This window comes from Pleurodeles waltl, chromosome 5 (genome assembly GCF_031143425.1).
Source record: "Pleurodeles waltl isolate 20211129_DDA chromosome 5, aPleWal1.hap1.20221129, whole genome shotgun sequence".
Taxonomy (NCBI): Eukaryota; Metazoa; Chordata; class Amphibia; order Caudata; family Salamandridae; genus Pleurodeles; species Pleurodeles waltl.
In genome coordinates, this window is record NC_090444.1 from 1,738,540,179 (window position 1) to 1,738,556,214 (window position 16,036).

At 45.5% G+C, this 16,036-nt stretch overlaps 1 protein-coding gene across 1 annotated transcript in view; it reads right to left on the bottom strand.

The window, feature by feature from the left end:
- The window catches only part of LOC138297428 (cysteine-rich venom protein-like), a 641,907-nt gene that overhangs the window by 19,015 nt on the left and 606,856 nt on the right, over positions 1–16,036 (bottom strand). The window contains exon 7 of the mRNA XM_069236788.1: positions 1,596–1,684. Coding sequence (XP_069092889.1) covers positions 1,596–1,684 — 89 coding nt within the window. The remainder of the gene's footprint in view (positions 1–1,595; positions 1,685–16,036) is intronic.

A 16,036-nucleotide genomic window follows, 5' to 3' on the forward strand; every position in this document is an offset into this window, starting at 1 on the left:
TTGAAATAGGTCACAACAATAACCTTATTGCAGCCAATGCAGTATTGTAAACTTTAAACAGAGAAGAGTAGGCCAGAGGTAGTAAGGTACTAGTGAATACAGCTTGCAATAATGTGGATGGCTTATGGCATGGAGAGCATTTAAGCTGGGGAGATAGTTAATGGATTCCGTGGGACCAATACAGACTATTGCATCCTAGAAGTGTGATTGATTTCATCCCCGGCTGGCACAAACCCACTCTTCCCCTTCAGATAACGCTTTCTTTCTAAATAGACGGGATTTAATTATACTTACACAGGTAAAGATGGGTGTATATTGTATACCAAGAATCAATGGGATATTGGTGAATTTGGATGAAATAGGAATGCACAATACGAAACTGTTGCCTTTTCGATTTTTCTAGATGTGGCCACGGTTGCTAAGGCTGTACAAATGATACCTTGCAATGTAAATTTAGTTAAAGGAGCACAAGTTTAATGTGATAAAATGTGTTTCATTTTATTTCTGGAAGCAAATGTATTGCCTCTCAGAGTTGTGTGCTGTTACTATATTTGAATTTGTAGTATTTTTTAAAGATAACATAGACTGCCTAAATACACTTCAATGTATACTTTTGAAAAGTGAAATTGATAGGTCCCTACATGATAACATGCATTGCGTGATAAAGCATAGGGTTATATGAAGACTTCTGAAAAACAAATAGACAAATAGCCGATAGAGCAGAAAAACAGAAGACAAATATAGAATAAGGAAAACACGTTTTGGGAATAAGACACATTCATTACATACATCATCAAGCATTGACAATGCGAGTACACCTAGCTTTGGTATGCTCCACCCTGCACTCACACAGGCACTCCACTCAACTTGCCCTCGCATGGACACACCTCTTTCCCTGCACTCACACGGGCACACCTTTCACTCAGTGTGCGCACAACTAAACCACTCACGCTGCACTCACTTAGGCACAACACTCACCTTGCAAATAATGGGCACGCAACTCTGACTGTGTTCAAATGGGCACCACATTCACCCTGCAGTCCCACCATCACACCTCACACGATGGGCCTATCTTTTTAAGTGCGGAGTTCTCCGCCCTGACTAATAACTCGCAGTTTCTTATTATCAAAAAATAGTTAACTTACACACAAGTCTACGTTTACCTTTGTGAATCAGGCCCTTAATCCATTAAAATACTGTGTAAAGCAGTTGAGTTATCAAAATGTTGGTGCAGCATGCAGGTGTACTAATAAACGTTCAAAGCAGCTTAGCCTGAAGCTCTCATATTGATTTTTTCAGTGTTTTAAATCCAATCTGACCACAAACCCACTATTTTAGGTTTACACTTGCATGCATGTTGTATCCATCTATTCGTATATACATCTATTCGTATAGCTTGCAAAATGCGTATCATTGCCCCGAATTAATAGATTTATGTATTTTTATGTTCTATAGGGCAAAATAAGGTCAGAATCATACATACAAAACAAATGAGTCAGCACTGCATTTGTGTTTTGTAAACATTTCTGAGAGACACACACATGAATGGAATATAAATTGTGACCTATGGAGAAAGTAGTCTTTAACAAACTTACTGCAAAGTCCATTTTCGCAGTCCTTCGGACATCGAGAACACGTCTTGCCCTTTTCATATGGTCGTTCTATCTGACCAGCATAATTGCCTCTGAAATTGTATATATATAATTAGAGAAATATTAAGTTGCATTGCATCTACTACTAAGCAAGTTAGGGTATCCCCTCTTCTCCTTAGACAAAAGCCTAAAACACTGATATCATTCGGAACTAAAATGAACACTTGAAACAAGAGTAATCAGTCTCAATGATGTAGCAGTTTGCAATTTAAAATATTGGTGTGCTACCATGTTACATATATTTTTAACATTTCAGATGTTCCACTTTCTCTTTTATTCACAATTTTAATGGAAAGAAAATGCATTACGATATCACAGAAAAGGCAAACACATATGACATGTTACAAACAATGTCTAGTAAATGTTCTTTTATTTTATAGCTTTCTAACCATGAACAACTTTGACCCTGTAAAGTATTTATGCAGTACCAAAACAGCATTTGGTCAAAACACAAAACAATAAAAATCCCAAACTGGATTATAAAAAATCAGTAACATTTAATGAACAAAATGACGGCAAAACCATAAATATACAAGAAGGGGAAGCATAGATATGAATTCTTAAGTTTTTAAATAAAAATAATGCCAAAAAGCTCCAAGCACCAATGATGGTCTATGGACCGGAACATTGGCAGAATTTTAGGCCACTATGGAGCATGGGTTGGATACACTAAGTGGCTTCCTCGTGGTCAAAATTTTACCTTCTGAATTTAGGATCTAATTTAAGGTTTGACGGACAGAGTAAAGGCAGACAGGGTGGTGGTGGACTTTACACCGATCACCCTGCCTTTAATCTATCCACCAAATGCAGAGATGTCAACCAACCCTGTGGATATCTCTATACATTGAGGAACCACTGTGATGGTGGTTTCTTTCAATGGTTAGAAATATTTGACGGATGACTGTCAAAAATGACAGCAGGCTATCAAACCTTTCCAAAGTTTGTTATTTTTCAAATACAAACTTCCAAAGTGAGAGTTTGTTTATGAAGAAAAACAACTATGACCCCCATACCATCAGAGTTTTTTCCATGGTGTCAGGGTCATTTGTAGGACTACCTGATTGTACTAAGTTACATATGTTTAATGTAGTTACTTAAACAGCAATTTCATCAGCTTTGTTCATCCCCTGGTCTGTCGTCTCATTCACATTTTGCTTCCAGACACTACAGCATGAGGCAATGGGTCAGCCTACTTCAGCCACTAGTTAACTTCACTTTGAGTGACTGCACTTTTCTTTCTCACAATGAAAACATCCACACACAAAGTTTTTACCATTAGTGCCAATGTTTTTGTTTTTACTTCAAAATTACTTTAGTGTTGCCTTTATGTTTAGCACCTGATGTGATAGTAGGGCGCTTTCTACCAGATGTGAGTACAACTCCTGTCTCTTTCCAATGATGTTGTAAATTCCTTTTGGAGTGTCCTTTATTACCTGAGTGCTGTTATTGCTCAGCATAACAGACTAAGTCAATTTTAATCTGTTCTGTATTATCCTCTTTTTACGATGCACGCAGGCACACAAACCAAAAGTTTCAATATTATAAAATGTGAATTCATAAGTGGTCAGTTCCTCAGGACACGTTTAATCTTGACTCAGGTTCACTCACAGTTCGGTAATAAACTTCCCAGGAAGAAAATTTTCCTTAATTGTGTTTATCCTTCCTTCCTTCCTTGCCTACATTCTTGCCTTCCTTCTTTCTCAAGACAGAAAGCCAGCAGCCAATGGCAGAATGACTGGCTTTTTTAGGTCTGTGTTAGCCAAGACATTTTTTTGTTATGCTAAAATTATGGCACATATTTATACTCTGTTTTTGCCACATTTGTGTATTTTTTTTTACACAGATCCAAAGCAAACTTAACTCCATGTTTATATTTTGACGCTAGACCTGTCTAGCGTACAAAATATGGAGTTAGCGTAATTTTAAGTATGCATGAAAAGACCTTGCATCAATGAGATCCAAGGTATGCGTTCCCATCCAAAAAATGACTCAAACACCTTAGCGCCATATTTATCCAACAGGAAAAATATGTCACACAGGTGGGAGGCGGACCCGAAAATGACTCTAAACCCGATTTGTGTCAAAATTTAACACCTGGGTCAGGGCAGGCGTTAAAATGAGGCAAACACACCAGTCAATCAATCAATCAATCAGTTATTTGTTAAGCACGCTACTCACCCAGTAGGGTCTCAAGGCGCTGGGGGGAGTGGGTTGCTACTGCTCGAAAAGCCAGGGCTTGAGATGCTTCCTGAAGGTCAGAAGGTCCTTGGTCAGACGTAGGTTGATGGGGAGGGAGTTCCAGGTATTGACGGCGAGGTGGGAGAAGGGTCTGCCGCCGGCTGTGGTACAGTGGACGCGGGCGATGGTGGCGAGGGCAAGGTTGGCAGAGCGGAGCTAACGTGTTGGGACGTGGAGGTTGAGACGCTTGTTGAGGTAGGCAGGTCCGGCATCGTGGAGAGCCTTGTGAGCGTGGATCAGGAGTTTGTAGATAATCATCTTGTTGACGGGGAGCCAGTGGAGGTTTCTGAGGTGGGCTGAGATGTGTTTGTGGCGAGGGAGGTTAAGGAGGGGTCGTGTTGAGGCGTTCTGAATGTGCTGGAGTTTTCTCAGGAGTTTGGCCGTTGTTCCCGCGTAGAGTGCGTTGCCGTAGTCTACTGCTAACGAGGACATTGGTGACCGTTCTTCTGGTTTCAATGGGGATCCATCTGAATGTCTTGCAAAGCATCTAGAAGGTGTTAAAATATGAGATGGCTTTGACTTGCTGGGTCATAATTAGCGATGAGTCCAGTATGAAGCCGAGGTTGCGTGGGTGGGTGGTGGGAGCTGGAGCGACGCCTAGAGTGGCAAGCCACCAGGAGTCGTCCCATGCTGATTTGTTGGAGCCGAAGATGATGATCTCAGTCTTATCCGAGTTCAGTTTGAGGCGGCTTGCCTCCATACAGTTGGCGATGGCATGGAGTCCGGTCTGGAGGTTGGTCTTGGCGATGGTGGGGTCCTTCATGAGTGAGAGGATCAGTTGTGTGTTGTCCGCGTAGGAGACAATATTAAGGCCATGGTTTCGGACGATGTTGGCGAGCGGCGCCATGTAGACATTGTAAAGGGTGGGGCTGAGAGAGGATCCCTGGAGGACTCCGCAGATGGTCTTGGTGGCTTTTGACAGGAACGGAGGGAGGCGGACTCTCTGAGGTCTGCCAGAGAAGAAGGATGTGACCCAGTCCAGGGCCTTGTGGTGGATTCCAGCGTCGTGGAGGCGTGTGCAAAGTGTGTGGTTACAGACGGTGTCGAAGGCTGCAGACAGGTCAAGGAGGATGAGGGCCACAGTCTCACCTTTGTCGAGCCTGCTCCTGATGTCGTTGGTAGCAGCGATGAGAGCTGTCTCGGTGCTGAGGTCTTCGGGGTCGGCCTTGGGTTTTTTTTGCAGGGCATTGACTTCAGCGTGTTTCCAGCTCTCCAGTAGGTGGCAGTCTCGAAGGACCTGTTGATGATGGTACGGAGCTGGGGAGTGATGATTTGGCTGGCTTTATTGAAGACATGGTGAGGGCAGGGTTTGGCGGGTGAACCGGATTGGATGGTGCTCATGGTCTTGGTGGTTTCCTCATCGTTGGTGTGGGTCCAGGCACTCAGGAGGTTGGTGGGGATGGGTGCGTTGGGGTCAGCGTTGGCAGTGGTGGTCGTGGGGGTTGGCGGTGCAAAGTTGCCAATGGATGTCCGTGATCTTGAGGTGAAAAAAGGTGGCGAGGGATTCGCAGATGTCTTGCGAGCGGGGGGGTTGGATGAGTAGGACTTGGGGTTGGTGGGTTCCTTGATGATGCTGAAGAGCTCCTGTTGTGTGCATTGTTGTCAATTCGTTCTTTGTAGAATGATCTTTTGATGGTCAGGATGAGCTGGTGATGCTTACAGATGGCAGTCTTGAGGGTGGTGTCATTGCTCTCTATTTGTTCTTGGCGCCAGATCTTCTCGGATTTCCGGCATTCCCGCTTGGAGGTCTGAAGGTCGGCGGTGAACCAGGGAGCTTTCTTGCTGGTGCTGGTAGATTTCCTAAGTGGAGCGGGGTTGTTGGCACAGTCGTGGAGCCATTGTTTGAAGTTGAGGGCGGAGGTGTTGGGATCGCTGGTGTTGGGTGTGGGGGCGTGGGCGAGGGTGGAGATCTTGTTCCATCTGCAGTGAGATGGTTCATTGCTGGTGGTGGTGAGCGGTGGGTTTCTGGAAGGAGAAATGGACACAGCGATGGTAGGTCCAGTGGAGTTCGTGGTGTGGGTGAAGGTGATGTGGCTGCTGGTGGAGAAGATGACATCGAGTGTGTGGCCGGCTGAGTGGGTGGGCGTTGTGACGAGTTGTTTGAGACTGAGGTTGTCGAGGTTTTTGAGCAGGGCTGACGAGTTGCTGTCGTTGGTGTTCTCCAGGTGAAAATTCAGGTCGCCGAGGAGCATGTAGTCCGTGGAGGAGAGGACGTGGGTGCGGATTGTGTCCACTACTACTTAAGGAAAACACACACAAGCAACATCACAGCCCAACAGGACAACATGGAGGTGCTACTGATGCAGTTTGCAAGACGGCGACGAGCACAGGACCAACAACAGCAGCCACCACCACCCCAATGTGGCCTACAAAGGCAACGCAGAAGGCAGAAGAGGGTCTTCAGGAACAGGAAAACCCTCCATGGCCTCAGGCAACATTACATCATCCGGAGGTATCAACTGAACTGGGAAGCCATACAGCAGCGGCTGCGCGAAATTAAGCCACAAATAACAGCTAACCTGCAGATACCACACAATATACCACCAGTGAACAGGCTGCTAGCTGTCCTACATATGTTGGCCAGTGTCTCCTTCCAGAAAATGGGTGCCCTGGTCGCTGGGGTATCACAGCCCTAATTCTAGGCCTTCCTGCCCAAGGTCTTAGATGCCATAATTTCCCTCACACCCATCACATCAGGTTCCCCAACACCTAGCAGAAGGAGCAGGAGATAAAACAGGGCTTCTACCAAATCCATGGCTTCTCGCATGTGCTCGGTGCAATTGACTGCACCCATGTCCGGACCGTACCACCTGCAGCAACAGAACATCTATCCCAGAACAGAAAGCACACTCATTCCATCAATGTGCAGGCCATAGTTGACCACCAGCGATTGTTCAACAAGATCTTGGCCAAGAATCCTGGCAGTGTTCATGATTCCTTCATATTCCGCCACAGCACAATCAATCAGCACTTCCAGGACGGACAATATGGCAATGTCCTTCTTGTTGGTAAGTCCATAAACCTAGCTATATTCACAGAGCACAACAACCCTGTAGGGTAAACAAAACATACACCACTACATTGACACGTGGGCAGGATGACACTGAGGTGTGACACAGGTAGTTATGTTGTACACCCTGACACAATGGGATACACACCTATGGACAAATGACGGCTGCCACTAACATTAGCTGCCACTCTAGAGCAACAAGGGACCAATGTCAAAGCACACAGTGACAATGCCATGGCCTGCACTGGAAGTACAACTTGGAAGATGAACCATTTACAATTATATTAGGCCACATAGTCAATACAACACCCTCCCAAGCAGTATGTGTGTTGCTGCAGGTCTAACACCATGAGACTCATAGCATGATGATGCTGACTCACATGTAGGTGACACGGAAATACTGAGGCAGTCCAAACATCATACATCACTCCTGAGATGCCGTTGCCAGGTAGCAATAAGGAAGTGGACTGTGCAATGAGCACATATTGATGTGCCACTAATGCAAACTACACAATGCTGCACACACTGAAAGAGCCAATTGTCCATCAAAATAACATATGTACAGGGAGATGGCCCTTCCTGCACAGATACATCCACCTCCACAAGGCAGTTAGCCAGGTTACCTGGAGCAAGTTTAGTAGTGTAGGTGCACGGTTGCACATGAGCCACTAGCATAGGGAACAACAAAGGTTTGCCTAGAACCAAGTCACACACAAGACAATTGTGAATTGTCAATACTGAACACCTCATTGCTGCCAACTTATGGAGATGGGTTGTGCATTGTCACCTAGCCAAATCAAAGGGCCTCACTGTTGCATTTCATCTGCAATGACATATGTCTAATTGGATGGGATGTCCAGGCCATGTAGTGCAACCATGTTACCACCACATCGGAATCTATTGTGTGTGTGGAAGTATCATGTCCCCTCCAGTGAAAGCACACGATAACATACTGGACACTACACAACGCATGCTACATACATACTGACCAGCAGTTTGGAAACAAAAATCATAGATCCCCGGTCAATGAGCCAAACACAAGTTGTCAAGTCAAACAACCCACTGCAGAAAAAACCTCACAGAAGCCCAGCATCTCTTACAATACCACAAACACATATGGGTCACAGACAACACACAATATCAACTGCCATGCTACATGACATTCCTGTTGCAAGCACTAACAAAATACTCACTCCTATTATCGTTTGCAGCGGATCAGGGTTACAGGATCCAGCCATGGTTCATGAACCTATTCCCCAACCCAAGCACAGCAGCAGAGCATGCCTAAAATGAGAAACACATCGGAGGACACGCACCATTCTTGAAAGGACCTTTGGCACCCTGAAGTCAAGATAGAGTCAGGTGCATGGACATCACCGGAGGTAGCCTCCTACATGCCCCACACATTGTTTGCAAAATCATACTTACCTGTGCTATCCTGCACAACATTTGTGTAAGGAGGAACATCCCTCTATATGAGCCAGAGCAAGAACTGCCTGAGGAGGAGGAAGAGGATGATGCCAGAGAAAATTAGGGGGAACAGCAAAACACAGCTGCAGGAATGTGCAGCAGACAGCTAATTGCACAAAACGTTTTCAACCAATAGTCACTCTACACACCTTGTTAAGATACTTAAATAAACACCTTACTTGATCACACAATCCTGCTCTAGGTACTTCTTTCTCAATCACATGTTCCTTAGGAATGTGAGTATTACCTCAGGGAGCATGTTACAAAGACAAATCTGACTGCTTCTGATGCAGCATCACATGTGATGCGTATGATTGTTCAGCAAACATCACACACATCTACAAAATACTCATCTTTTGAATTTCACATTTGAAAGACAAAATCAATGGACCTTAGCATATGACACACATCCATGTTGCCAGCATGGTCTACTGTAGCACATGACACACAACTGTCACATCTCCAGTGATAAGGTAAATAAGCGCCCCATACATGAGGCAGTGGATGTAAAATATCAGTGGAAACAGGAATGTATGAACAGAACCCTGACATTAGTAAGTGTGACATTTGCAATCTCTGCAAGAAGCTTGTGTGACAAGGGAGGCATAATTTCTGAAAATGGATAGCATGAGTGTCCAAGGTATGACAAGCAATGTTCACAACACATGCCCTGCCAGTCCATCCCTGGAAATAAGTCTTGCCACTGCCATGTGTTACGTCTCTGCCCTCCCATCTCTAGGGAGTGCTAAAAACGGACTATCTATACCCTGGTAATCATCATTAACACTCACCCAGAATCCCTTTCTGACTCCTGTTTGCTTCCCTTTTCCATTTGGCATGCTTAGAAGAACTACATTAGTTTGCATGGACTTCAGGTCCCATAATGCACTGCCTGGTAGTCGGTAAGACCTGTAATCTTCTGTCCATTGCTTCCTATGGGAAAAGTCTGGTTGTCCCTTTATACTAGATTCCCTCCTCCAGGACTTGTGAGAGACTGAAGCTGCACACACCTGTGACCTCTCTTGTGCAGCCCAGCCTTGTGACTCTGCCCTGGCCTTGCTGTTGCCTGAAACTGCTTATAAGCCGCCATTCCCTGAAGCTCCTCATCGTGCATTGCAACACGATTCCTTTGTGTCCCAGACCCCTTGTTGGATTGTGCTACATTCCTGATTCAGCCTGAACCTGCTCTCTGTTTACCCAGTCCTGTTCCTGCTTGTTCTAGTCAGAGTCTGCTCCCTGTTTCTCAGCCTTGTTCTTGTTAGTTTCTGTCAGAGCCTGCTTTCTATTTCCCAGACCTGTTCCAGCCTGTGTGTTAACTCAAGCCTGTTCCCTGTGCCTGACTTTGCCTCCTAGTTGGTTCCCTCGCTTTCTGTTTCCTCTTGGGTTATCATGTCTGGTAAATGTCCTGTCAGTCCTCACCTGTCTAGAAGTGTTTTCCTTAGTATTTGGGTTGGCACCTGGTTTTCAGGAGGCAAATCCAGCCCCCATCCTTTGTCTAGTGTTGCATGTAGTCATTAGTGCCTAACAGTGACAAGGTGCTATGGCTGTATTACAGGAATTGCCACTCTGTCTCCAGCCGGACCCACGAGGGCTAGTCTCTTGTATGTAAGTACAATCCATGTTTGTGCCCTAAGGGTCCAGACACAGAATCACCTCTGCTGCCTCCTTTCTATGGGGCTTGCGTGGTGACTATCTGTAAGATTAATCTGAACAGAGGCACTGACATTCGCTGTTGCTGTGGAAAGTTCTGAACCCTACCCTGTGTACAATCTTAGTGATAAGCCCTGCGTGTTTGTCCATTACTGACCCGTTCCATATTTGTTCACACTAAGGTTGCTCTGCCTTCACATTTCTGTTTTCTTTGCCTTACCATAGCTGGCCTTTCCCCTTGTATGCCTTTAGGTGATCTTCTGCTTTGGTACACTACTTCCTTGCGAGGTACTCTGTGAACTCAAGGGGTGCCCCTTACAGAGTCCTGACTAGACCCGCCCAAAACTGTAACACCATGGAGCCCAATCCTGACACAGAGTATACATGCCCATACATTTGAACTGGACACTTCTGTGAAATGCACATCTGAAAATATGTGAACACATGCAGCCAGGGTCGCAGGTCCACCACAGTAACATAAGTAACATAGGTCATTCTTATGAGTCAAACTGACGTGTACCAAACATTTTTATGGATGGAATTAAGGCACAGTGTCTCAAACACAGTATGTACCAAACATGTACACATGTCCGACATATGTGTAGTTCACACACAAGTCACCATGAAGTCGTAACCAACAGTTAATGACATATGAGGGGTAACATATTCAACATAGCACTCATCATCCATCCTCAATCATCCCTGAGTTTTTTGTTTATTGTGTGAAATATAATGTCCCCGAAGTCAAACAACTACACATATCACATGAGGCAACACATAACACAATCATATATCATGACTGTTGTAGATCACTGATTGCCATCAGATGTAGATACCCATTTGGAACACATTCATACATGAGCATTACGTCCAATGTATTGGATGCCGTTTCTTCAGAAACACACATATTGTTGTTCCAGATCACTCACACCCAAAACACACAGTTGCATGCTCTACCACATGTGGCCAACCATTATACCACACACTGCAGGCCATGCGATCCTATCTTCATGTTGATACATGGTGCATGCATGTTAAATATTTGAAAATCAAGCAATCACAGTTTGAATCAAAAATGTTGACTCAAATGTATGTATGTATGTATGTATGATGTATTTCTAAAGCGCGTTCCGGCCCGTAGGCATCGAAGTGCTGACAAAGGTGAGAGTGTGGAAGTTCGGAAGAAAAGAAAAGGATCAGAGTCAAGACCTAATGTGGAAAAAGCCAGGTCTTGACCCATTTCCTGAAAGTCAGATAATTGTGCTCCCACAAAACGTGTCCAAAAATCACGCAAACGCTAACTAACTATACATGGGCCCTCAGCGTTAATTCCACCTGCGCACCACACACAAGCGCATATCCCTTGAAATTGAATTCTACCAGTATTGAGTGGTATTTTGCCGCACATGTAGGTTATGCATCGAAAATATTCACACAAACATTGTGTGCGTCCAAAAAATACACACATGATGGAAAATGGGCCGGAAAGGGGACAAGAAGTGATGTAACAGGAAATCCTGTTTACAGGCATGGTACAGTGGGTGTACTTTCACTTTCACTTTACAGTCTGTGCTTTTTCTTGACTGTGTGGCTGTGTCTCGGTGTTGCTGGTGTCTGGATTGTGTTCCATGTAACTTGTGGTGTCTTTCTTGTGTCTTTTGGGAATTCTGTTTGTTTATTGTACCTGTGTATGTGCTTTTGTGTAGTTTAGAGTCTTTCAGATTGTATTTGTACTGTCAGGTGTCTGTCTGGGGGGTTAGATCAGTTGGGTTAGTTCGGGTTCCTAGGTTTGGGCTGTAAGTTTCCTTGTTTTATATTTATTTTCCTTCTTTTTTGCACTTTTTCAGTTTTGCTTTGTTGTGCAAGGACATGTTGGGAAGGGCGAGGCTGACCTGCATGGGGGAGGATGAGCTTGGGGGCTTTGTGTGGCTGGTGTGCCACTTCCTTCCATTGATGCTGGAGATGGGTGGGCGTGTGATACAGGGGTATCACACAGAGGCAAGGCGGCTGCAGTGGGGCAAGATGCTCTACCACTGCACGAGCAGGAATGAGCACCAGCTCAAGAATCGCTGGGCTGACCTGATGGCCAGAGAGCAGGATCAGCAGGCCAGCATCCTTGTGAGTGCCGCCATTCCTAAGGGGTTTGCAAAATGAGACCTACCTCTTTAAAATTCATGAGGTAGGTTATTTGCTACCCCATTTGTGATTTCCAAACAGTGTCATTGACAGTGATGTACATCAGATTATCCGACTCGCAAACTGCGAGTTGCTAAGTCTCGCAATGTGTGACTCACAAAACCTGATCTTCGTACATGTGGCCCTTAGTCACACATTTCAGGTGCAATGACAACACCTGTGCCTATGCATTCTGTCAATGATGATCAGGTAAGACAATGTCAGCATACCACATTTCAATGTATCAGGACAGCAAAGTGGCCAATCTATGTTTAGTGCTACATTGTCATAATTACACACATATGATCTCTGCCATTATGTTTGCCAAGGGGGCATACAAGGCTTAGGGGACACTGCCAATGGGGCGTTTGTTACCTACATAAAACTGTGCCACATCTGTCATGGACCACCAAATGCATGATAATTACAGACTGAAAACTGAGCACAATGTCCATCACACAGTAATTCAGTGCCCCTTGATGCACAAGCCACAATACCTGAGTCACTAGCATTGCCAGGGAAGTGCCATTGAAATCGTCACCCAAATACAAATCATGACATAAAGTGCCATCTGACATGGATTAGCCACAAATGTTTGTAGTCGGGTTTAACACCACATGATTGTTAGGCCCAGTACATGGGTGCAAAATTGTGGCTATCACTCACTGGGGTGTCGGTGTCAATGTGAGTTTGTAGTGGTATGTCTATTGGACTGTCTACATGCAGGATCACCAGCTCACTCATGTAAAATGTTACACACTGTGATATTTGGCCGTCTTACCGCCAACAGGCTGGCAGAAAAAAAATTGGAATTATGACCATGGCGGTTACCGCCATGGTCATCCGCCACTTCTCCGAACCGAGCGCCAGGGCGGAGACGACCGCTGGGCTGGAGACTTGGGTCTCCAGCCCGGCGGCCGTCACAAGACCGCCGGCGGTATCATGACCCGACTGACCGCCATGGATTTCATGGGGTTGGGAACCGCCATGAAATCCATGGCGGTAAGCACTACCAGTGCCAGGGAATCCCTTCCCTTGCACTGATAGGGGTCTCCCCGACACCCCCCACCCCCTGCAAACCCCCCAAAGGTGGCAGGACCCCCCTCCCCACCCTACCCCCAACATCACTACCCAGACACACACCCGACACGCATGCAGACATCACCAACACAGTCATACACTCACACCCACATACAGACATATACGCACACATCCATACAGACATACATACAGGCAGACACGTACACATTTCCAAACACACTACACCCCCTGCATGCCTACACGCATTCACCCCCCCTCTTCATACTCACACGCACACCCCCATGCACGCACACAACACACTACACCACCCCACCCCCCTCCCCTAACGGACGATCAACTTACCTGGTCCGTTGATCCTCCGGGAGGGGACGGGATCCATGGGGGCTGCTCCGGCGCCAGCACCCTGTCAACAGAACACCGCCACGCCGAATCACGTAACGTGATATGGTGGGCGGTGTTCTGTTGACGGGCGGTGGAGGTGGAGCAACCTCCACTTCCCTGCCGACCACCAGTATGGCTGCTGGCGGCTCTCCATCTGGAAAAGGACAGAGGGCTGCCAGCAGTCATAATGTTGTGTGACTCTTGTGTGTTGCACTCATTGCAAGATACTATGAGCTGGCACGTGATCTGATATATTACTTGACTGGATGTTGACATAGTGTTCCGTGCAAGGGTTAGACAGTCACAGGTAGAGAGTCATATCTTGGGAGTCTTGTGCTGCGCAATAGGCAGCAGTGCGTGAACAAGGTGATTACTACCCACATGTAGGCCCACATGTGACTTGGAAGTGCTCCAGTGTCAGTATATTGTCACTGGGTAATACCCTAATTTTCACAACACAGTGATGCATCAGTTTTCCACACAAAATTGGACATCCCTGTATTGTAAGGTACATGTAGGACTGTATGGGTAACTGTCCCCAACATCTAGCCCCATAAGTTGTACTCCATTTACGTGACACTTATGTGATATGCAATAGGCGTGCATGCAGGTCAAGGCCAGATGTGTGCTGGCATCATTATTCCTAGGTGGCATCCATCCTCACATGTGTTCCACTCACTAAATACATGTACAAGTGGACATGCCTTCGTGGTTGTCCTCGACAGATGTGATGATGTATTGCGTGCCCATCCCCCCTGAGGCACAGGGGTAGGAGAACAACATAAATGTTCGTAGATGTGATGGTCACAGTGTAGATGACAGTCATCTCATTCAAGCATGCATGTGTTCCAAACAACACTGACCCCTTATGATTAGCAACTACATACCATCCTGCCAACTACATCTACAAGTCACTGGTCTTGTGTGCTTTGAAGTTGACTCAGATGATAAAGATTAGTCTGCCTTGCCCATGTGAAGTAGTTGCTGCCTTTGTATTGTGACACATTGCACTACATCAATGCACAGATCACTTTATTTTGTCCAACTCTTGTTGTGCTTTGCTGTGGTGTAAAAAACATGATGGATAGGCAGCATTGCCATTACATTTATCAGGGACATAGTTTCATCTGGACTGTGATTTGGACTGCATGTGCAAATTGAGGCGGAGTGTTAGGTTATCATCTGTACATGCATCACACAATGATGACACTGATGGTTTCCTGTCTCATTTTTACAGCTGCCAACATGGATGTAGCAGAAGTAAGGGATATCCAGAAGCAGGCAGTGAGATATAGACACATCTTGGATGTGGAGTCTGGGTACCAAAGGATGGCAAGACATGATTAGAGAGAGAGAGCCACAGGAGAATGTCGGGCTTTCAGCCAAGGGGGACCGGCATTGGCCACAAAGGTTGTAGCCACCACCACAACTGCACAAAGTAACACAGCAGCCACCGTCACATCTGCCCCACCAGCTGCACCGTCAACCTCTGCATCACAGACCACCACGCCTACTGCAATGGACATGGCCGCAATTGCTGAGCTCCAGAGGGACATGAAGAAGGTGTTAAAAAAGCTTTACACAATTCAGAAAGAGGTGGACAATACATGGAGACTGAAGGCAATTAAAAAGACACTGAGGAGAGCAAACCTGTGAACCCTTGCCTCCCCTCAACCCTAATTCAGTCCCCTCCCTCCTCATTTCTCATCCTGTTTTGTAGTGGGTTTAAGGGGTTTAGTGATAGGTTAGAGTAGGGTAGTTGTTTGGACAGGATAATTAGGTTTGTGGGGGGTTTCATATTATTACATGTTAGTTTGTGGATGGGTGGGCGGGAGTTAATGTTGGGTCTTTTGTGTATTTAAAAAAAATTAAAAATTAAAAATTAAAAAATCTAAACAAAAATACAAACAAATATATATTTGTTTAGTATTAGGTAGTACATGTTTAGGTTAGTATACTTTGTCCTAAATGTGTCTCCTCACATAAGGGCGGTGCGGGGCAAATGTTTAGAGTGTGTTGTTAAATGTGGTAAGTAAGCTTAGCATAGGGTAGTTAGGGCCAGTTGTGGGTAATGTATGGTTAGGATAGATTAGGTTAGTATTGGTGTGTTACATAGTTTTAAGTTCTGTTTCGTACATAGTTATTAAAGATTTAGGCACTTCCTTACTGCATGTCTCATATGCTTGGGGCTCAGGGTCTTTGCATGCATGAGTGTACAGTGCCAATTGTCTGTTGGCCTGTGAATTCCATCCTGCATCAACATCCCTGTCTTGACATGTTAATTCCCACTTCCAACTGAGGTGTTACATTGTCAGCTACAACAAATCTAAATCTCAATGCATCTGCGATCCATTGTACCCACCACTCAACGTGACTATGGTTCCCATGTATTGGACAGGTAGGTGTGCTTTTTAAGCTG